A 23,470-nucleotide genomic window follows, 5' to 3' on the forward strand; every position below is an offset into this window, starting at 1 on the left:
TGACTCAAAAGAAAATTCAGCGTTGCATGGTCACACTTGTATCTCAAAGATGGAAGTTATTCTGCGAATCTTTGGATCCACGAAAACCTTTGTCTCACATATAGTTCGTGGTCTCCGTGTAACCCCTCAGCAGCGACACCCTTTTAAGTCTTTGGCCCTTCACCAACAATGCAGCGACATTGACGTAGCGGAAGCTTTCTGCAGGAGGATTGCTGGCGAAACTAGCTCCGCTGGAACATCGACGCTCCACTACTCACCGATTTCACGCGACCCCCGCATGGATAGTCCTTTCTCCATGGACGAGCTCGAAGCTGCACTGGCCTTGTGCAAGCGTTCTTTATCACCAGCACCCGATGGTATAACCTACCGGGCCCTATGTAATCTTGGCGAAGAGGCTCGGAAAGTGCTCCTGCTCTTTTTCAACAGCTCCTGGCAGACAGGTACGCTTCCCAGGAATGGAAAAAATTATGGGGTTTTACGTGCCAAAACCACTTTCTGATTATGAGGCACGGCGTAGTGGGGGACTCCGGAAATTTCGACCACCTGGGGTTCTTTAACGTGTACCTAAATCTAACTACACGGGTGTTTTCGCACTTCGCCCCCATCGAAATGCGGCCGCCGTGGCCGGGATTCAATCCCGCGGCCTCGTGCTTAGCAGCCCAACACCATGGCCACTAAGCAACCACGGCGGGTCCCAGGAATGGAAGACCAGTTGCCTAATTCCAATGCTTAAGCCTGGCAAGTCGCCTGTAGACATAGCATCATACCGACCGACCAATTGCGCTTCCCAGTTTCATCGGAAAACTTATGGAGAGGATCGTTCTAGCACGGCTAGATAATACCTCGAACATTACCAGGTATACCGGATGCAGTGGCCGGTTTCAGGCGTGGCTGTTCTCCCATAGACAACGTTATCGACTTGGTGACGTACGTCGAGCGCCAGAAGTCCTGCAAAAGATTATCTGCTGCCCTGTTTCTGGATCTTAAAGGAGCGTACGATAACGTAACGCACGAAGCGATTTTTAACGGGTTAGAGGCAGAAGGACTTGGAGGGAAAGTCTATTTCTGGATAAGTAGCTATCTACATAAGAGATCCTTTTTCGTACTTACCGAGGATGGCCCGACATCGCAGCATTACGCTAACCATGGGGTGCCTCAGGGCGGAGTGCTCAGCCCAACGCTCTTAAGTCTAACGCATCCTGCCAGGCACCGTTAGGCTCTCCATCTATGCCGACGACAATTGCATCTGGACGTTGGCTGTGACGCGACTGCAGCTTCGCGCGCGGCTTCAGAAGTCAGCCACTTTGACATCATCCTACATTCGAGAACAAGGACTCCATATATCATACTAAAAGTGCGCAGTGGTGGCATTTACCGTGAAGTTAATGTATCCATAAGTGATATCCGTCGATAGACAACTGATCTCGTACAGCACGAGTCACAGATTTTTGGGGGTGGTCATTGACAAAAATCTCTCCTGGACCCCTCATGTGGATTATGTGAAAAAACGCCTTATCGGAATTTGTCATATGTTTAAGTTCCTGGCAGGAAAGACCTGGGGAGTGCCAATACACTACATGCTGCAACTGTAGAGGGTCCTCTTTATTGGATTCCTGCCGTACAGCCTATCGGTCATGTCCCACACCTGCAGGACTAATCTGAATATAATCTAAAGCATCCAAGCCCAAGCCCTGAAGATATGTCTTGGTCTATTGCGGAGTGCGTCACCGACTGAAGTTATAGCAGTCGCTCAAGATTCCACTATTAGAACGCACATTAGCATTGAAAGAAGGAGTGTGCACATAAGACACTTCGCCTGGACCCCTGCCCACCACCTAGCAAGTCTCCTAGTAGGTAGGCCCCATACGACTTTCAGTGCGACTGTCTTCGCGCACCGTGCCTCTTCCAGGTCAGGTTACACACCTGTGGCAAGGCCTTCCATTCCTCCATGGTGTATGCGCCGTACTCAAGTGAACCTTACAATCCCAGGACTTCAGGAACAGTCGGACTTGCCATCATCAGCGCTCAAACAACTACATTTACTTCTCTTTTACGAGAAATGCAGCGACTGCACACACGTCTACACTGAGGGATCAACTACATCAACCAGTTCTGGTGGCGCTGTAGTTATGCCAGCAATGAGGATAACCAAGCGGTTCAAGACTTCCCATGTCGCTACGTCTACAGCTGCACAGCTCGCGGCTCTCCCCGACGCGCTTCAAGTGATAAATGCTGACAGTCTTAGATAATTGGCAGTCTTCTGCGAATCAAGCCCGGCCTTGCAATGTCTGCAGTAGTTTCTCCGACATGGAACTGACGACCAGCTCACGTGCGAAATCGTGGAACTTGTCCATCACTTAATAGTAAAAGGCCATGATACCTCTCTGCAGTGTATACCAGATCATTGCGGTATCATTGGAAATGATGACGCCGATAAGGCAGCTCGGACGTCAAACCAAGAAGACCACTGCGTCCCCATTCCTCTCTCAAGGACCGACGCCACGAGGCAACTTGGGATTCTAGCACGCATGATCTCCTTAGCAGAGTAGAATACCGCGTACATACATGGCGCATAAGACTGCACAGACTAAACCCGTCACTTCAACTCAGACCGCCAGCTGGTCTGCACCGACGTGAAGCGTCTCTTCTGCGTCGGTTATGGCTTGGAGTCGCCTTCACGAATGCCTCCTTAGCACTAATTGGAATGGCTGATAGTCCTGCATGTGATGTTTGCGGATGCGAAGAGAACATTGACCACTTATTGTGCCATTGTCCTCAATTTTAAGCACAAAGACAGTCTTTGTCCAACACATTGAGGAAATTAGATGATCGTCCTCTGAGTGAACAGACAATACTAGTGCACCGTCCCGACCGATCATCGGCTCAGAAGGCAGCGAAGGCACTTTTGTGTTTTCTCAGAACGGCTTTAATACAAGCGCTGTCCGAACACGTATCTTCACCTTCTCTCTCCCTTCTCTCCCTTCCCCTTCTCCCATCCCCCAGCGTAGGGTAGCCAACCAGACTATTGACTGGTTGACATCTCTGCCTTCCTGTATTTCTCTCTCTCTCTCTCTCTCTCTCTCCGGCGAAAGGAGAAATTTGCCCCACCTTTATTAAGAAGACTTGCCTACAAATCTTTGATAAGGCCCAAACATGAATACGCATGCTCAGTTTGGGACCCTCAGCATACCAAACTTTCTAACATGCTTGAATCTGTCCAAACGCGCCCAACCCGATTTGTCTTCCATGACAATTCTTCATATACTAGTGTCAGAGCGCTAAAATGTATAGCGAATCTTTCTAGTCTAGAAACGAGACGTGAAGTGTCCAAGCTCATTCTATAGCACAAGTTTTATCATGCCCCAATTGGTAACAGTGTCATATTGCCCGCTCAACGCCATTCATACCGGACTAATCATTGAAAGTCAGTATACCCCCCGCATGCGCGCACATCATGCCATCTGCATTCGTTTTTTCCGCGTGCAGCGAGAGACTGGAATAGTCTGCCTGAAAAAGCGGCGGACCACTCTAGTGCAACTAGAGTGGTCCGCATTGTATTTTAGCAATGGAAACAAATAAAGAAAGAAAGAAAGAAAGAAAGTTCAAAGCTGCCAACGAACAGCTTCTTTGAAGGTGCTAACCCCTCATGTAAGATCCCTGTCCAGGGGCATTTGAGGAATAAATAAATAAAAAAATTAATAAATAAAGAGAGAGCACTGGTCAGAAGGAAGGGAAAGAGGAGGAGTTACTGATGTCAAGTATCACTACGGAATGGACCTGATAGCTGATATTTAGTGTCCTGCTGACATTATGCCGGGTGGCGAGTCAAGCTAAACAAGAAATAAAAGAAAAGTCGCCTTTCGGAGTACATGAACACAACATCGCATCGCTTTATGGATTATGGGATGGAAACTTGCTGTGCATCTGCAGCACTCGCCAAACTGCGGGACCGCAAGATTGCTGAAAAAATGGCCATCCCCAATTTCGACGTCAGAAGTGCTGCTTTTCCCTCGATGTGTGACACCGTTGTCCGCCACCATAGCACCAAGGGCAATGCGCTACATGTAAACGCTGGCCAATCCCACTACTCGCGACGCACTGGAAAATGTCGAGTGCTGCCGTGGCATACTGTCGCATTCATGTAAACGCGGCTACAACATATGCACAATGGAGGATCGGACACGAAGCGCCACTTCACATTGGTACTCATCGGGATGACTTCCACACAGATGCACATACCTAAAACGGTGATCGCCCGAGAAGCCGCCAGTGCATTTAAAATAAATAAAAAGAAGTGAGGTAATGCTAGGCAATATACGATTTGTCACATTGCCGTCATACAAGTCAGCCAGAGAACATGCGCGCACCGGTTTCCCCCATGTCCAAACGGAGGAATAAAATGGGCGAATATATAGCATTTTCGTAACCGCTTCATGCAAGCTTCGCTTCGCATACGGGGTCTTTCACGTAACTTGAGCAAACCTTAAAATATGTGAATGCCACATAGCTGAACCCAACGAAGGTAATTTTTTGCCTTTTGCTTCAAGATACTTAGATAATTGTGCGGCATTTCGCACAATCGCGTAATTATTGTTACTTAAGTCTCCAAGTTATCAATTATTTTGTTTAGATGAGAAGTGTCAGTGAGAAAATTGTAGAGCAACATAAAGAAACTCGGGATACAGCTTTCTGTTGCCCAATACGTGCTATATAAAAATGTTTTTCCGAGCGTAAAAGAAGCCCGTGAATACACGCAAAATTCTCGCGTGACTGGCCGCACAAGGCGCTTTGCATGTGTTCGCAGGTTTCTTTAACGTTCGGAAAAAACTATTTTTGTTGCCCATATTGAGCAAGAGAAAGCTGTGTCGGGAATTTCTCACGTTGGTTTAAAATAGTCTCATTAACACTTTTCATCTAATTATAATACCTGTGAAGTTGGTCAATTAGTTAAGACTAATCGTGCAATGAGGTGGAATGCCAAACATAGCCTGAGTATTTCCAAGCAACGGCAAACAACGTTGTCTTAGTTCTGTCCAGCTACGTGGTATCCGCATATATCTAACAGGAGCGTCTTCACTATGCAGCGAAACGTGGTGCACACCGCTGCTCACATGATGCGATGTGCGATGTGAAGCAATGGTAATGCTCAACCCTCGCAGAGATTACGAACAATGACGCACAACAAGACCTTAAGAAAACTTGTTTCCTTGTGCGTTCTGTGGACTGCACAAACAGCAGTGGTGCACGCAAGATAACGTTTAACATAAACTCAAATCTCTCGTGTTCGACTAAAGGCTGAAGAAAGAACACATTAGCCGCCAACATCAACACGTACAACGCCGTTCGTCTCACATGCAATACATCCCGGACTGAGGAATAGTGTTAAACACTTAATAAAATATTAGCAAAACAGCATTACCGCTATATTTATCCCAAAACTATGAAACAAATTGGCGGCATACAACGTCACAAGCGGCAACATGTGCTGTGGTCAGAGCTAAACTAGTTCAGCACGGTTGACTGACGGTGGCGAGCTGATGCAAGCAGCAGAGTTCTTCCTCACTATAGCAACAATAATGTTTCGCTGCGGGTGACAGTTGGCTCTGGTCGAGGTAGCGTCCAACCGGTTTTGGAGACTCAGGCCCGGCCGCGGTAACCTTGAGGATGAAGCGTTAGGAGATCGGGGCGTTCTTGCCAGCACGCGGGACGTACACGCTCCAGCCCGTAGTCCAACCACTCACGTTCTGGCAACGCGTGCAGGCATCCACACGTGTCACGGTAAAATTACTTTGCTTCGGAAAGTCGGGAAGCTCAGGAACAAGTTGAAGAGTTTCGCGGTCGGATGAGCCCGGTGGCTCGGGTCCCGAAGACTACGGCCCGTCTTCAGTTCCCGTCCTGAATCGACGGCGGTGTTCTGCAACGCATTTCGCGCCCCCGTTCTCTTCCTAGCTTCGAGTTGCTTCACCATTTGTCATCCTAGAAGATCCGTGTTTTTCACGAATTGGTCACCTTGAGATTTGTGCATTCCCAGGATTCGCTACTACTACTACACAACCTCTGGCCAGCACGGTCTTCTTCGTGATCGTCTTTTCCTAAAGCACAGCACACAGCTCCGCGCTCTGGATCATCACCTCAGATCATCACCATTTTCTCAGAGGAAGACTATATATTCCATTTACTTAGACTAGAAGTCTCTTTCTCCTTCACTGGATTTATCCTCGTGCACTTCACTCATGACAAACCTCTAGTCTAAGTAAATGGAATATATTAGCTTCCTCTGAGACTTCGGTGTTATAAATGGGATAAAAGGATGGCTCTTGTCCACATATTTTCGTGCAGTTTAGCAGCCGGTCGAAACACGCCGCCGTCCAGGACAAAGCGCGCAAAATGTCTGTCAGCAGTCCACATCGGTTGCCAAGGAGCTTCTCCTCACCATGTTAACGAAGCCTTATGCCTGCCGTTAAGGAAATGTCCTCGTACAAACTACAGCGCGAAAGAAGGAAGCCAACTGGAGGTTCGCGCAGTCAAAAGGCAGCAGGATTTTTGCACGAATGACTCAGATCTGTAGGTGACTCAGTCACCCAGATAAAGGGATCTGCAAAAAATTGTCTAAACCGATGTCCCCCACCCCGAGTCTCCTCATTATTAAAAAAGAAGAAAAATAAACCCCCATTGGCTGAATTGAGTTTCCAAAAACTGCGCCATGTTTATTTCCTTCATATAAACGCGCAGGCAGCTAGGAATAAGAAACACTAAATAACGACACGGCTTGAATTTTTCAAGTGTTCTTTTGACATTATCATGGTCCCTAAAACTCGGTCTTGTGATGAATAGGAATCGCTTCGTACACCTGATTTCTTGAACCGCAGTGATAAGATGGGTCGTAAACATATGCTTCAAACAAAAGCTTCAAATGTGAAAGATTTCAGACATTTTCGCTGCTTACTGGTGAGTATGGATTACTGACTGTGAAATAGAGATTGGGCATCTTTCCAGTCATTTACCCCCCCCCACTACCCCCCCCCCCCCCCAAGGGAAACGTGCCTGCTGCTTTTATATTTTGAGTACCTGCCTCTCTTGGAGCAATAAAAATGTTGACAAACTGATCTTTGGTGGCCATTTAAACATTGATGTGCTTACCTATTGCCCGAATTCGGTGATGCATTGGTAGCTAACGCATTAACTAGTGCTACAGAAATGTCCTCGCAGTCAGGCTCACATTTGTGTACTCCTTAGCGTTAGCATAACAAATGCCACAAACGAACCTGCCTGCTCGGGTGTCCTTAAACCACATATGCTACCTCCTATCTCATTTAGCTTTAAGCTATAAGGAATTTCGTTTTTGGGATGCAAGGCCAAGTTCAACCGTTCAACCCCTTTTCAGCACATATTTACTGATACCCTAGATCTGTCAACTGTTTGTCTATAGCGAAATGGGAGGATGTTTTCCGCGGCACCAACGTTGGCAAGGTACCTATTGTTTTTCTTTTTTGTACACCGACTTTTAAGCGCGTATAACGAATGTTTTCCTCCCAAAATTAGAGAGTGGCCGCGCAAGGCCAGAAAACATCGGCTTACCTCAGAGTGCCTAAAAGCCATAAAACCTTAAAGTGCACTCTGCGAGCGCTTCTACAGCGAAGCTGTATATTCCTAGGCGAAACAGTCGTGGTCCGACCACAGAAACCCTACTGCGGGGGTATGAGCCATTATTTAGGAGGGTATGAGCCATTGCATTCATCTTACGTCACGGACGGTCAAGTTTCTTGTTGGGTGGGCATAGAAATGCTTACGCATATAGAACATATTTATTTTATTTCAGAATACTGCAGGCCAACAGTTATGGCCCATGCAGGAGGGGCTATACAAGGCATGTAAATACACTGACATAACAAAAGAAAAAGAAAGAACGCCAGTTTAACAGATTGCCGCTAATAGACAAGCAGAAGAATATGTATACACATGCACACATTCATACATTTATATACGCATACGCACATATACAGCCCTCATTCACTCAAACAAATGCTCTTCTAGAGCTTTAACAAAATTAGGGGACTGGAAGATGGCCCCTGGAAGACAGTTCCAGTCGGAAATGGTCCTAGGGAAAAAACTGTGTTTGAATGTTTCAGTTCTTGCAAAAATTGGTTCCAGTAAATGACTTCCTGTGTGGTGTGTTCGTCTAGACGATAACTGTTTAAGTTCTGTGGGATGCGAAATGTTTAGTTTATGTGCTAAAAGGTTATGCAGGAACAACAAACGGGACATTTTCCTACGTACTTGAAGTAGTTGGATGTTATTTGTTTTCATTAGTGTCGTAGGTGAATCAAGCCTTCTGTATTTGTTATAAATAAACCTAATCGCTTTTCTTTGCACCATCTCAAGCTGGTAAATGTCCTTCTTTATGAACGGGTCCCATAAGACCGACGCGTACTCTAATTTTGATTTGATGAATGTTATGTATGCAAGACGTTTAAGCTTACTTGGAGCGCTTCTATGCTTCCGCCTCAGAAAGCACAGCTTGGAAAAAGATGAGGAACAAATGTCTGCAATATGCGCAGACCAGGTTAAATTGTTTGTTAATGTAACCCCTAAGTATTTATGATGTGTGACCTCCATAATAGAATGATTTAGAAGGCTGTAAGAGAAAGGAGAAACCTGTTTTTTGCGTGAGATTCGCAAGAGGACATTTTTATCTAGGTTAAGTTGCATATTGCATTTAAGGCACCATTGTTGAACAGCTAATAGTGAGTTTTGTAAGAGGTAATGATCATTACGCTCGTTTATGCTCTTGAAGAGAATGCAGTCATCTGCAAAAAGCTTGACAGAGACATTTTCGGAAATAGCAGCCGGCAAATCATTAATATAAATTAAGAAGAGCAGCGGGCCTAAAACGCTTCCTTGGGGTACCCCTGACGTAACTGGAAGCACTTCAGATTTACAACCATAAACTTCTACGTACTGTGTCCTGTGTTTTAAATAAGCATTAATCCAATTAACAAGGTAAGTAGGAACGCCAGTACTTTCCAGTTTATAAATAAGTTTACTGTGGGGAGCTGTGTCAAATGCCTTGCGGAAATCTAAAATAAGTACATCAATCTGCCCTGATTTATCAAGCACAACAGAAAAATCATGAATTGTTGTAACTAACTGTGTCACAGTGGACATTTCTTTCCGAAAGCCATGTTGTGCAGGTGATAAAATGTTATTTTCAGCAAGATAGGAGTTAAGATAACCCGATACTATGTGTTCAAGCAGCTTGCAACAAGAGAAAGTGATTGAGATTGGTCGATAATTAGAAATGGTTAGCTTGTCCCCTTTTTTTTAGAATTGGCACAACGCAGGCCATCCTCCAGTCCTCCGGCACATCTCCCGAAAGTAACGAGACTTGAAAGATCCTCGTTAAGAAAACAGATACCTGTACTGCAAAACGCTTCAGAAAGGCATTTGGAAGCCCATCGGGACCCGCGGATTTTTTATCTGCGAGTTTACGCAGCATAGACACAACACCGTTCACAGAGATAGTTGGTACGTCACCAGGATCTTCAACTAGACTTCTAGCTGTGGTTGCCCGTTCCATAAGGAACGCGCTTTGAAAATACGAGTTAAAACCTTGCGCTATGATCGTGGAGTCGGTTACAATGCTGTTATTAATTCGAATTTTGGTCAAGTGGTCAGTCCTGCGACCTAGAAAATTCGAAAATTTTGGGGATCACTTCTGATAAATTCGGGGAGCGTCGTGCCAAAATAACGGGACTTTGCTAGTTTTAACTTATAGGCAAGTTCCTCTTTTAGAACCTGGAACTGTTGCGGACAAGGTATTTTTTTCTTCCTACAGCGCCTTACTTTACGTTTCATTTGAATAATTTCATGACTTATCCAAGGATTGCGGCGATTAATACAAACCTTTCTAAGGGGAACAAAATGTTCAATAGTATACTGTACTGTATTCTTAAAGTGCTGCCATAAACTATGAAGGTCATTGCTGCAAGGGTTATCTAAGTGTGATTGTAAGGAGTCGATGATTGCGTTATCGTCAGCGCGTGCGTAGTGCTTGATCATTTTAACCGGTAGCATCCCGGCAACAACTGACGATACACAACAGAAGAACAACAGACGATGATCCGAGATTCCAGCTTCAACACTAAGCACTCCATCAAAAAAGGTTTGACTAACAGAGAAAAGGTCTAAGACAGATGTCTCTCTGGTGTATGCATGAACGGTTTGCTTAAGGTTTAAAGAAAACATCAGATCAAGAATAATATCACATGAGGCAGACAGGCCATAATACGGTTTATCCCAATCAATAGCAGGGAAATTAAAATCACCGGTAATAATTAAGTTCTGGTTTTGGTAAGGCAGTAAGCGGTCAAATAAACTGTACATGTAAGAATCCGCTGCATCAGGTGCACGATACACAGCACAAAGAAACAAAGTGAGACCATGCGCAGTAACGTGCAACAACAAACTTTCATGCTGATCAATTTGTTCAAGCAGCGTTACGCTTACTGCACGTTTTGCAATCACAGCAACGCCTCCACCACGTGAGCCGCGATCGCGTCTGTATATGACGTAGTCCGGTGGCACAATTTCTTCATCAAGAATACCGCTATGTAACCATGTCTCGGAAATCACCAGTAGGTGAGGATCGTAAGAAATGAGCAGAACTTCAAGGCTATCAATTTTGTTTACAATGCTTCTAGCATTCAGGGATATCACACGTAACTGGCACGTATCTGCCGATGGCGTCGTCTTGACGTCACGACAACTACCGGCATTAATATTAATCGATGGCGGTTTATGCTTCGCTTGATTCGCCGAACCATGGGCGTAAAAAAAAGACAGTGATTCTGAACCTGTGGCTTGTCAAGTACTAGAAGCATTGGCGCGTTTCCTTCGCGGACGATCTGCATTTTTCCCCGGTTGTGAGGCTTTCGTTACAACGCTCTCATAGCTGTGATAAATACCGCGTGAAGCGGCTTCTGGTACTTTAAACCTTTGATTTTCCCTTTCGTCCCACGCGTAGACATCTTTGTTAATGACTAATTTATCATACTTAAGGTACACTTTATCCTCAGGCTGCTTATCTTTAGCAGTAGCCCAGAGCAGCTTTCTAATTGTTCTTAGCCTAGGTGAGAAGTCTTCCGAAATGTACGTTTGAGTTCCCTTCAGCTTCGAAGCATTTCTGAGAAGTTCCGCTTTTTCAGTGAAGTCAAAAAACCTTATAATCACCGGACACGCTTTCCCTACCGCTTTTCTTCCTAGGCGGTGTAAACTTTCTAGGCTCTCTACTTTTATTTCAAGTTTACGTTCAAACATTTCTGTTAGAATATCTTCCTTAAGACTGTTTACCGTCTCTGCTTCAGACTCCTGAATCCCATACACGAGCAGGTTGTTTCGTCGAGAATAATTTTCAATGTTGTCCACATTTCTCCTTAGTGAAGCAACCTCTTCGTTTAGTTCCACAAGCGTTTGCTCGCATGTCTCCATTCTTTTAGCTGTCTGTGAAAGCACTTCCAGTTTACCTTCAACGGAAGACAATCTCACGTTTGTCGAGGTAATGTGCGAGTCTAGCTTAACTCCGATAGCCTTTAGTTCACATGAAGAAGCTTTTTGATTTTTGAGAATTTCTTCGAGTTGATCTGCTATCCCTGGGCTTGGATTAGGCTCAACGTCCCCGCTTAACAACAGTGCAAGTAGACAAAATGAGTCAAAACACTCAGCAAAACATTCAAGCAAGACGCCACTATACATTGATCTACGTATCATTCCAGGAAAGAGACACAGTGGGGAACGGGGTTTAAGGCAACATCATGATGACATAATTATCATACAGCAAAGCTGGGGCGCGCCATTGGCTTCACCGGCAGTGACGTCGTTTCTCTCTCACCGCAGAGCGCGCTCGCAGCGATCTCTCTCCGACTGCGCAATAGGTTGAAAAATGTGTCCCTGTCTTTAGTTAAACTAAATGTGCGGCCGCGGTGTCTAACTTGGTTTGTGCAGCGCATAACCGCGTCATAAACACTATTGGAATGTGTCCATGACAGCATCCGCTGCAAAAAAATAAATAAATAAACACGGGGTTTGTATCTCCCTGGATAGGTTCTGTATATAATAAAGTCTCTTCCGATTATCCAACACTCCTTAATTGTTACCCTGTTGACGGCGAAATACGCGCATGGCGACTGTGTATATGTGCAGTTGAACAAGTTTGCGTGATTCTATATTTCATGGGTTCGATTTGCCTCTGCAATGTAGATATTTTAAATCAGTTTATTTTTTTCTCAATGAAGAGCGGCAAATACTCAGTGACACAAAACCAGGTAACCATGTTGGCATCAAAAAGATTCAATGAGAAGTGCCACATACACAGTGGCACATACACAGTGAACGACGCTGGTCCAACGACCGTTTTGAAGCCACTTCCTTAACTATAGTAGCCCGGTGAGTTACCCATAAAGCCATGGACTACCAAGTGAACCAAGTTGACGTGAAAGAAGCTACCTGCCGATAAACAAACAAGCAGAGACACTGACAAACATGCAGCTAACTTCGCGAAAATCTCGAAGAATGCGAACTTTATTATAACTGAAATAGTCCGTTCTCGGTTTATCCAACCAATCTCGCATTTTCTTCCCACAGCACTTGCGCCCAATGCACCTGTCCGCCCGGCGAGAAGAGGTGCAATAGTCTCGGCAACAAGTGCGACTGTATCGATGGAAAATACTACATGCCTGGTTCCGATGAATGTGTCCAAAATAAGGAGGACTGTATTTTCGGCAGCCCGGCGAGGTAAGACTCCCATTTACGTCTGTTATACGAGCGTGGCAGTCACGTTCAATTTTGAAAAATTGAAGTTTTGAAGTTGAAAAAAATACGATGCCACGTTGAAATGCAAGAAGCAACTACTCGAATTTTCTGTTCTTATTTCTCCTCATGCGCTAGTTCCGCTCGCGCCGTCTCGGATTTAGTTGTCATCGGTGCGTCACCACATCGGCACTGCGAAAGGGCGCCACCCTCCATTGACGGAGTCTGCGCTCTGGTGAAGGCGATGGGGCTCGCACAATGTTCTTTGGTGGTCGCGGCTTACAGTGACGCTGCGGACGAATGTTGCACGGCCTCGTGGCACAAAGTACGCGAAAGAAGAAAACGCGCATGTTGCAAGGTGACGCGCGGTTGTGTCGTCAGTGCTTGCGTCGCCGTGGCGGGGACGCCTGAAACCTGAGATGCGTTGGAAATATGGTCGAGGGACGTGAGCTATACGCCCGGTGACGTGCCGTCGGCGCCGTGTTTTCGCGAGTGGTAATAGGTGCACCTCGCGCACGCCGTTTCGGCGTCATTGCGACCGGAAAGCGCGTGGTGTGGTAGCTCGCCTGGTGATTCGACACGACCGTTCAGGTATCATGAGGGCGATCGCTGGAGACCACTCGAGGCGTTCTCGGTCGTGATGGAATTGACTTTGCTCGTGTGGTCCTAGTGACGCATTCATTACAATAGCACCGGCATCATGTAGTGGCCGAGATGGTGCGGAAAACTCGGCATTTCGTGAATGAATACTTAACTGGACACTAGAAAATATGGCAGTGTTTGAGAAGAGTGACTAATCCTCATGACCGGTGAGCCTCGGGCCTCGCGTTTTCGCTGTCAGCCCAGCCGGTTTGTAGACATTGGTTCTGCTCAGTTGGTCGTCGTCCTTAGAAGTGCCATCATCAAAGAGGCCTTGCTCTGAGTGTGACCGACCAAGGGACAGGACATGCATGATGAATCGCGGGTGGCCTCTCCTTTCGTGTCGCCAGTGTACAGAGAGTGAGTCCCAGCGGCGCTGAAGCCGCGCGTGGTAGGGCCCGAGCGTGGAAAGGACTTGGGTTTTGGTGACGCAACTTCTTGGCGCAGAAACGGAACACCTTCAAAGTCACAGTCAACTGTAGTGGTGATGGGCTTATTGTGAGGCGTGTCACCCTGGCGAAAAGTGGTCAACTGAGGCTGCCCAGGAGACCCGGGAGGTGTGGGGGGAGTAAGGACGGGACCTGGGCGCAGTCTTAGCTGACTTGCGTTTTCTGAAGGCGGTGCTGGGGAGCTGTACAAATATGGGTTGTAGGACCGCAGGCTTGTGCAGAACGCGGCAGGAGTGACGAACCGCGAGAAGTAGTTGCCGTTGGGGAAGTAATCAATGCAGGTCGCGCTGCAGGGGACGAATGTCTCTGCAGTTGTCGCTTGACAGCAGCGAGAATGGTCGCGGCACTTCCGGTTCTTGTAGGGCCCGCACGAAGGTTCGCAGCCCGCAGGAATGTCGCAGTGAGTCGCAAAATATATCAAATTGTAGTTCTAAACGACAGAAGAAACTAGAATTATTCGCAGAGCAGGTCGAATTAATGGTATGGGCGTAATTGGCGCGAATACAGCTGGAAATTAACCACATTGCGCCAGATACTGCGCAGTATGTGACATAATTGTGGGTGAGGATAAGGCGTGTCAACCAAACTCGACGCGAAAGAAGAGAGCGTTGAAGTTCCTGCGCCTAGCAAAAGCGAATAAAAAACGCTCGATAATAGTAAATTACCAAGAGGGCCCGAGAAAGAAATATTTATTGGCAATGCAACGAAGGAACTAGTCTAAATAATGCAAAAATATAATTATTTCTACAACGTTCTATCTTTCCTTTTCTCCGTAATTTCAGTACACACAAATATATATACCATGTACGTTGACCTTCTCTTCTATGGCGCAGACGTTATTTTCTTGTTTTTCTTCAGTCGCATGTATTTGCAAAGATTCTAACAACGAAATTAATCGCCTTTCGTTGTTTGTATTCAATGCAGGTATTTTCCCGCAAGTACTACTTCTCAGAAGTGCCATTTACGTAAACTGTGGAGTTTTCAAACTGCTCAGGTTCTGGGTATCATGCCTTAAGTCAGTCTCAGGGATTTCAACAGCTGGTAGGAGTTATTCACATATTTGATTTCCTTGGTTGCGAGAGAGTCCCTGAACGCCGTTAGCACGCCGTGTTAGGGCATGTTTTCATTTTCTCCTGCTACAACAATAAAACATATTCAGTCATGTGCGGATACACATACATTTCCTAGAATGATCGCACCATCGCTATGGGGATGTGTACACGCAGGAATGTTTTTGCAAGTTTACATATTATTATCATTCCTGACTGACAACACCTTCGTGTGTAAGGGAATATATACGTATCAATTATGCGTTGAAGCACTATACGTAATTTGAGGAGATCACCTGACAATTCTAAACATGCGTTTCCAGCTACCGCGACACGTGAACATGTTAAAGCAATGTACTTACGCTAAATGAATTGTAAAGCACACACAAACAATATTACTATCGATACGCTTACACCCAGCGTGCGCAGAGCAACGAAAACGGAAGAAAGCGTAGATAAAAAAACCGTTTCATGACTACACAAAATATAGTGAAAGGAATGCATGCGTTGTTTCAGTAAATGATATGCATTACTTTCCCACCATCACTATTATTGCGTTAATTTTTTCATCAATGTCTACGATATTGCCCACCACCATTTCTGGGGAAGTTCTAAAATAAACTCGAGGGGCAGAAGATTAGTGTCATTTGCCTCCGAACAAGAACTGTGCTCGTTAAGTGATGGAAGCCCCCACCTTTGTTCGTGGAACTGCCTACTAAAGCTGCCTGCACCTCACCTTTGTTTCACGCTCCTTCACTAGAAAGGTCAGGTGGTTTCCGGATATTGAAGCGCGGGGAAGTGACCACCTAACTACTTATCTTAGGAATGAAGGGCTGACGGGCTCCAAGTTAGCCGGGGTCACACAATGCATCGACTGGCTAATGTTCAAGTGAATTGTCGAAGATGGCTGTCGTGATGACCTGTCCTCTAGCCTAGAGGACATCATAAAGGGTGCCTTAGAGGCTACGAAACATTCGCTTCTAAGAACGTATACACGCACCGAATACGACACTGAGCTAGAGAAGATTCGTGCAACTCGTCGTCGCGCAGAGCGAAGACACAAGCGCACGATGTCTGTACATGACTTCAGATTGGCCAGATTGACTGAGAAGAAAATTCAGCGTCGCATGGACACACTTGTATCTCAAAGATGGAAGTCATTCTGCGAATCTTAGGATCCACGAAAACCTTTGTCTCACATATAGCTTAGTTCGTGGTCTCCGTGGAACCCCTCAGCAGTGACACCCTTTAAAGTCTTTGGCACTTCACCAACAATGCAGCGACATTGACGTAGCGGAAACTTTCAGCAGGAGTATTGCTGGCGAAACTAGTTCCGCTGGAACATCGACGCTCCACCACTCACCGGATTCACGCGACCCCCGCATGGATAGTCCTTGCTCCATGGACGAGCTCGAAGCCGCACTGGCCTTGTTCAAACGTTCATTTTCACAAGCACCCGATGGTATAACCTACCGTGCCCTATGTAATCTAGGCGAAGAGGCTCGGAAAGTGCTCCTGCTCTTGTTCAACAGCGCCTGGCAGACAGGTACGCTTCCCCAGGAATGGAAGACCAGCTCGAAGATGCACTGGTCTTGTGCAAGCATTCATTTTCACCAGAACCCGATGGTATAACCTACCGTGCCCTATGTAATCTTGGCGAAGAGGGTTGCAAAGTGCTCCTGCTCTTGTTCAACAGCTCCTGGCAGACAAGTACGCTTCCCCAGGAATGGAAAACAAATTATGGGGTTTTACGTGCTAAAACCACTTTCTGATTATGAGGCACGCCGTAGTGGGAGACTCCGGAAATTTCGAACAACTGGGGTTCTCTAATGTGCACCTAAATCTAACTACACGGGTGTTTTCGCATTTTGCCCCCATCGAAATGCGGCCGCCGTGGCCGGGATTCGATCCCGCGACCTCGTGCTTAGCAGCCCTACACCATAGCCACTAAGCAACCACGGCGGGTCCCAGGAATGGAAGACCAGCCGCCTAATTCCAATGCTCAAGCCTGGCAAGTCGCCTGTAGACATTGTATCATACCGACCAATTGCGCTTCCCCGTTTCATCGGAAAACTAATGGAGAGGATGGTTCTAGCACGGCTAGAATGGTACCTCGAACATTACAAGGTATATCCAGATGCAGTGGCCGGTTTCAGGCTTGGCCGTTCTTCCATAGACAACGTTATCGACTTGGTGACGCACGTCGAGCGCCAGAATTCCTGCAAAAGATTCTCGGCTGCCCTGTTTATGGGTGCTAAAAGGAGCGTACGATAGCGTAACGCACGAAGCGATATTGAACGCGTTAGAGGCAGAACGACTTGGAGGCAAAGTCTATTTCTGGATAAGTAGCTGTCTACATAAGAGATCCGTTTTCGTACTTACCGAGGATGGCCCGACATCGCAGCATTACGGTTACATTGGGGTGCCTCAGGGCGGAGTGCTCAGCCCAACGCTCTTCAGTCTAACACATCCTGCCATGCACCGTTAGGCTCTCCATCTATGCCGACGACAATTGCATTTGGACGTTGGCTGTGATGCGACTGCAGCTTCGCGCGCGGCTTCAGAAGTCAGCTACTTTAACATCATCCTACATTCGAGAACAAGGACTTCATATATCATACGAAAAGTGCGCAGTGATGGCATTTACCGGGAAGTTAACGTATCCATAAGTGATATCCGTCGACAGACAACTGATCTCGTACAGCACGAGTCACAGATTATTGGGGGTGTTCATTGAAAAAATCTCTCCTGGACCCCTCATGTGGATTACGTGAAAAAACGCCTTACAGGAATTTGCCATACGTTTAAGTTCCTTGCAGGAAAGACCTGGGGAGTGCCAATACACTCCATGCTGCAACTGTAGAGAGTCCTCATTATTGGATGCCTGCGGTACAGCCTACAGGTCATGTCCCACACCTGCAGAACTAACCTGAATATAATCTAAAGCATCCAAGCCCAAGCCCTGAAGATATGTCTTGGTCTACCGCGGAGTGCGTCAACGGCTGAAGTTATAGCAGTCCCTCAAGATTCCACTATTAGAACGCAGATTAGCATTGAAACAATGCGTGTGCACATAAGGCACTTCGCCCGGACCCCTGCCCACCACCTAGCAAGTCTCCTAGTAGATAGGCCCCATACGACTTTCAGTGCGACTCTCTTCGCGCACCGTGCCTCTTCCAGGTCAGGTTACACACCTGTGGCAAGGCCTTCCATCCCTCCATGGTGTATGCGCCGTACTCAAGTGAACCTTACAATCCCAGGACTTGAGAAAAAGTCGGACTTGCTACCATCAGCGCTCAAACAACTACCTTTACTTCTCTTTTACGAGAAATGCAGCGACCGCACACACGTCTACACTGAGGGATCAACTACATCAACCAGTTCTGGTGGCGCTGTAGTTAAGCCAGCAATAAGAATAACCAAGCCGTTCAAGACTTCCCATGTCACTGCGTCTACAGCTGCACAGCTCGCGGCTCTCCGCGACGCGCTTCAAGTGATAAATGTTGAAAGTCCTAGATAATTGACAGTCTTCTGCGAATCAAGGCCGGCCTTGCAATGTGTGCAGTCGTTTCTCCGACATGGAACTCACGATCAGCTGACGTGCGAAATCGCGGAAATTGTCCATCACTTAATAGTAAAAGGCCATGATATCTCTTTTCAGTGGATACCAGGTCATTGCGGTATCATTGGAAATGATGACGCCGATAAGGCAGCTCGGACGTCAAACCAAGAAGACCGCTGCGTCCCCATTCCTCTCTCAAGGACCGACGCCGCGAGGCTACTTGGGATTCTAGCACGCACGATCTCCTTAGCAGAATGGAATACCGTACATACAAGGCGCACAAGACTGCACAGACTAAACCCGTAACTTCAACTCAGACCTCTAGACTTCTGCGTCGGTTATGGCTTGGAGTCACCTTCACGAATGCCTCCTTAGCACTAATTGGAATGGCTGATAGTCCTGCATGTGATCTATGCGGATGCGAGGAGAACATTGACCACTTATTGTGCCATTGTCCTCAATTTCAAGCACAAAGACAATCTTTATCCAACACATTGAGGAAATAAGATGATCGTCCTTTGAGTGAACCGACAATACTAGAGCACCGTCCCGACCGATCATCGGCTCAGAAGGCAGGGAAGGCACTTTTGTGTTTTCTCAGAACTTCTGGCTTGCGCAAGCGGCTTTAATTCAAGTGCTGTCCGTACACGTATCTACACCTTCTCTCTCCCTTCTCTTCTTCCCCTTCTCCCATCCCGCAGCGTAGGGTAGCCAACCAGACTATTGACTGGTTAACATCCCAGCCTTCCTGTATTCCTCTCTATCTCTCTCTCTCTCTCTCTTTCTCTCCCCGGCGAAAGGTAAAATTTGCCCCACCTTTATTAAAAAGACTTGCCCACAAATCTTTCATAAGGCCCAAACAAGAATACGCATGCTCAGTTTGGGACCCTCATCATACTAATCTTTCTAACATGCTTGAATCTGTCCAAACCCGCCCAGCCCGCTTTGTCTTCCATGACTATTCTTCATGTACTAGTGTCACAGCGCTAAAATGTAAAGCGAATCTTTCTAGTCTAGAAACGAGACGTGAAGTGTCCAAGCTCATTCTATAGCAGAAGTTTTATCATGCCCCAATTGGTAACAGTGTCATATCGCCCGCTCACCGCCATTCATCCCGGACTAATCATTGAAAGTCAGTATACCCCCCGCATGCGCGCACATCATCCCATCTGCATTCGTTTTTTCCACGTACAGCGGGAGACTCGAATGGTCTGTTGAAGAAGCGGCGGACCACTCCAGTGCGACTAAGTTCAAAGCTGCCAACGAATAGCTTCTTTGAAGCTGCCAACGCCCCATGTAAGACCCCTCTCCAGGGGCATTAGAGGAATAAATAAATAAATAAATAAATAAATAAATAAATAAATAAATAAATAAATAAATAAAAAATAAATAAAGAGAGAGCAGTGGTCAGAGGGAAGGGAAAGAGGAGGAGTTACTGATGTCAAGTATCTCTATGAAATGGACTTGATAGCTGATATTTGGTGTCCTGCTGACATTATGCCGGGTGGCAAGCCAATCTAAACACGAAATAAAGACAAAGGTCGCATGTCGGAGTACATAAACACGAGATCGCATCGCTTTATGGATTATGGGATGGAAACGCTGTGCATCTACTGCACTCGCCAAGCTGCGGGACCGCAAGACTGCTGACAAAATGGCCGTCCCCAATTTCGACGCCAGAAGTGCTGCTTTTCCTTCGAGGTGTGACACCGTTGTCCGCTACCATAGCACCAAGGGCAATGCGCTACATATAAACGCTGGCCAATCCCACTACTCGCGACGCACTGGAAAATGTCGAGCGCTGCCGTCGCATACTGTCGCATTCATGTAAACGCGGCTACAACATATGCACAATGGAGGATCGGACACGAAGCGCCACTTCACATTGATACTCATCGGGATGACTTCCACACAGGTGGGCATACCCACAGCGGTGATCGCCCGAGAAGCAGCCAGTACATTTAAAATAAATAAAAAGAAGTGAGGTAATTTTAGACAATATAAGATTTGTTGCCAGGTTCATATTGCCAGGTTCATATTCATGTTGTTCATATTCATATTGTTGCCAGGTTCATATTCCAATGGCGGACAGGCCGCCATTGGAATATGAACCTGGCAACGTTTAACGCAAGAACATTATCTAGTGAGGCGAGTCTAGCAGTGCTATTGGAAGAATTAGAGGGCAGTAAATGGGATATAATAGGGCTCAGTGAAGTTAGGAGGCCAAAAGAAGCATATACAGTGTTAAGAAGCGGGCACGTCCTGTGCTACCGGGGCTTAGCGGAGAGACGAGAACTAGGAGTCGGATTCCTGATTAATAAGAGTATAGCTGGTAACATACAGGAATTCTATAGCATTAACGAGAGGGTGGCATGTCTTGTTGTGAAACTTAATAAGAGGTACAAAATGAAGGTTGTACAGGTCTACGCCCCTACATCCAGTCATGATGACCAGGAAGTCGAAAGCTTCTATGAAGACGTGGAATCGGCGATGGGTAGAGTGAAAAACAAAATACACTATACTGATGGGCGATTTCAATGCCAAGGTAGGCAAGAAGCATGCTGGAGACAAGGCAGTGGGGGAATATGGCATAGGCACTAGGAATAGCAGGGGAGAGTTATTAGTAGAGTTTGCAGAACAGAATAATATGCGGATAATGAATACCTTCTTCCGCAAGCGGTATAGCCGAAAGTGGACATGGAGGAGCCCGAACGGCGAGACTAGAAATGAAATAGATTTCATACTCTGCGCTAACCCTGGCATCATACAAGATGTGGACGTGCTCGGTAAGGTGCGCTGCAGTGACCACAGGATGGTAAGAACTCGGATTAGCCTAGACCTGAGGAGGGAACGGAAGAAACTGGTACATAAGAAGCCGATCAATGAGTTAGCGCTAAGAGGGAAAATAGAGGAATTCCAGATCAAGCTACAGAACAGGTATTCGGCTTTAAGTCACGAAGAGGACCTTAGTGTTGAAGCAATGAACGACAATCTTGTGGGCATCATTAAGGAGTGTGCAATAGAAGTCGGTGGTAACTCCGTTAGACAGGATACCAGTAAGCTATCGCAGGAGACGAAAGATCTGATCAAGAAACGCCAATGTATGAAAGCCTCTAACCCTACAGCTAGAATAGAACTGGCAGAACTTTCGAAGTTAATCAACAAGCGTAAGACAGCTGACATAAGGAAGCATAACATGGATAGAATTGAACAAGCTCTCAGGAACGGAGGAAGCCTAAAAGCAGTGAAGAAGAAACTAGGAATTGGCAAGAATCAGATGTATGCGTTAAGAGACAAAGCCGGCAATATCATTACTAATATGGATGAGATAGTTCAAGTGGCTGAGGAGTTCTATAGAGATTTATACAGTACGAGTGGCACCCACGATGATAATGGAAGAGAGAATAATCTAGAGGAATTCGATATCCCAGAAGTAACGCCGGAAGAAGTAAAGAAAGCCTTGGGAGCTATGCAAAGGGGGAAGGCAGCTGGGGAGGATCAGGTAACAGCAGATTTGCTGAAGGATGGTGGGCAGATTGTCCTAGAAAAACTGGCCACCCTGTATACACAATGCCTCAAGACCTCGAGCGTACCGGAATCTTGGAAGAACGCTAACATAATCCTAATCCATAAGAAAGGCGACGCCAAAGACTTGAAAAATTATAGACCGATCAGCTTACTGTCTGTTGCCTACAAAGTATTTACTAAGGTAATTGCAAATAGAATCCGGAACACCTTAGACTTCCGTCAACCAAAAGACCAGGCAGGATTCCGTAAAGGCTTCTCAACAATAGATCATATTCACACTATCAATCAGGTGATAGAGAAATGTGCGGAATATAACCAACCATTATATATAGCTTTCATTGATTACGAGAAAGCGTTTGATTCAGTCGAAACCTCAGCAGTCATGGAGGCATTGCGGAATCAGGGTGTAGACGAGCCGTATGTAAAAATACTGAAAGATATCTATAGCGGTTCCACAGCCACTGTACTCCTCCATAAAGAAAGCAACAAAATCCCAATAAAGAAAGGCGTCAGGCAGGGAGATACGATCTCTCCAATGCTATTCACAGCGTGTTTACAGGAGGTATTCAGAGACCTGGATTGGGAAGAATTGGGGATAAGAGTAAATGGAGAATACCTTAGTAACTTGCGCTTCGCTGATGATATTGCTTTGCTTAGTAACTCAGGGGACCAACTGCAATGCATGCTCACTGATCTGGAGAGGCAGAGCAGAAGGGTGGGACTAAAAATGAATCTGCAGAAAACTAAAGTAATGTTTAACAGTCTTGGAAGGGAACAGCAGTTTACGATAGGTAGCGAGGCACTGGAAGTGGTAAGAGAATACATCTACTTAGGACAGTTAGTGACTGCTGATCCAGATCATGAGAGTGAAATAATCAGAAGAATAAGAATGGGCTGGGGTGCATTTGGCAGGCATTCGCAGATCATGAACAGCAGGTTGCCATTATCCCTCAAGAGAAAAGTGTATAACAGCTGTGTCTTACCAGTACTCACGTACGGGGCAGAAACCTGGAGGCTTACGAAAAGGGTTCTACTTAAATTGAGGACGACGCAACGAGCTATGGAAAGAAGAATGATAGGTGTAACGTTAAGGGATAAGAAAAGAGCAGATTGGGTGAGGGAACAAACGCGCGTTAATGACATCTTAGTTGAAATCAAGAAAAAGAAATGGGCATGGGCAGGACATGTAATGAGGAGGGAAGATAACCGATGGTCATTAAGGGTTACCGACTGGATTCCGAGGAAAGGGAAGCGTAGCAGGGGGCGACAGAAAGTTAGGTGGGCAGATGAGATTAGGAAGTTTGGAGGATTAACATGGCCACAATTAGTACATGACCGGGGTAGTTGGAGGAGTATGGGAGAGGCCTTTGCCCTGCAGTGGGCGTAATCAGGCTGATGATGATGATGATGATAAGATTTGTCACATTGCCGTCATACGG

At 46.3% G+C, this 23,470-nt stretch overlaps 1 protein-coding gene across 21 annotated transcripts in view; it reads left to right on the forward strand.

Annotated features, from left to right (window-relative positions):
- Positions 1 to 23,470, forward strand: part of LOC126538704 (uncharacterized) — a 133,956-nt gene that overhangs the window by 40,266 nt on the left and 70,220 nt on the right. For all 21 annotated transcript variants that reach the window (XM_055074870.2, XM_055074867.2, XM_055074856.2 and 18 more), the window contains one exon: positions 12,640 to 12,789. In XM_055074870.2, coding sequence (XP_054930845.2) covers positions 12,640 to 12,789 — 150 coding nt within the window. The remainder of the gene's footprint in view (positions 1 to 12,639; positions 12,790 to 23,470) is intronic.

The sequence above is a fragment of the Dermacentor andersoni genome, chromosome 8 (assembly GCF_023375885.2).
Source record: "Dermacentor andersoni chromosome 8, qqDerAnde1_hic_scaffold, whole genome shotgun sequence".
NCBI lineage: Eukaryota > Metazoa > Arthropoda > Arachnida > Ixodida > Ixodidae > Dermacentor > Dermacentor andersoni.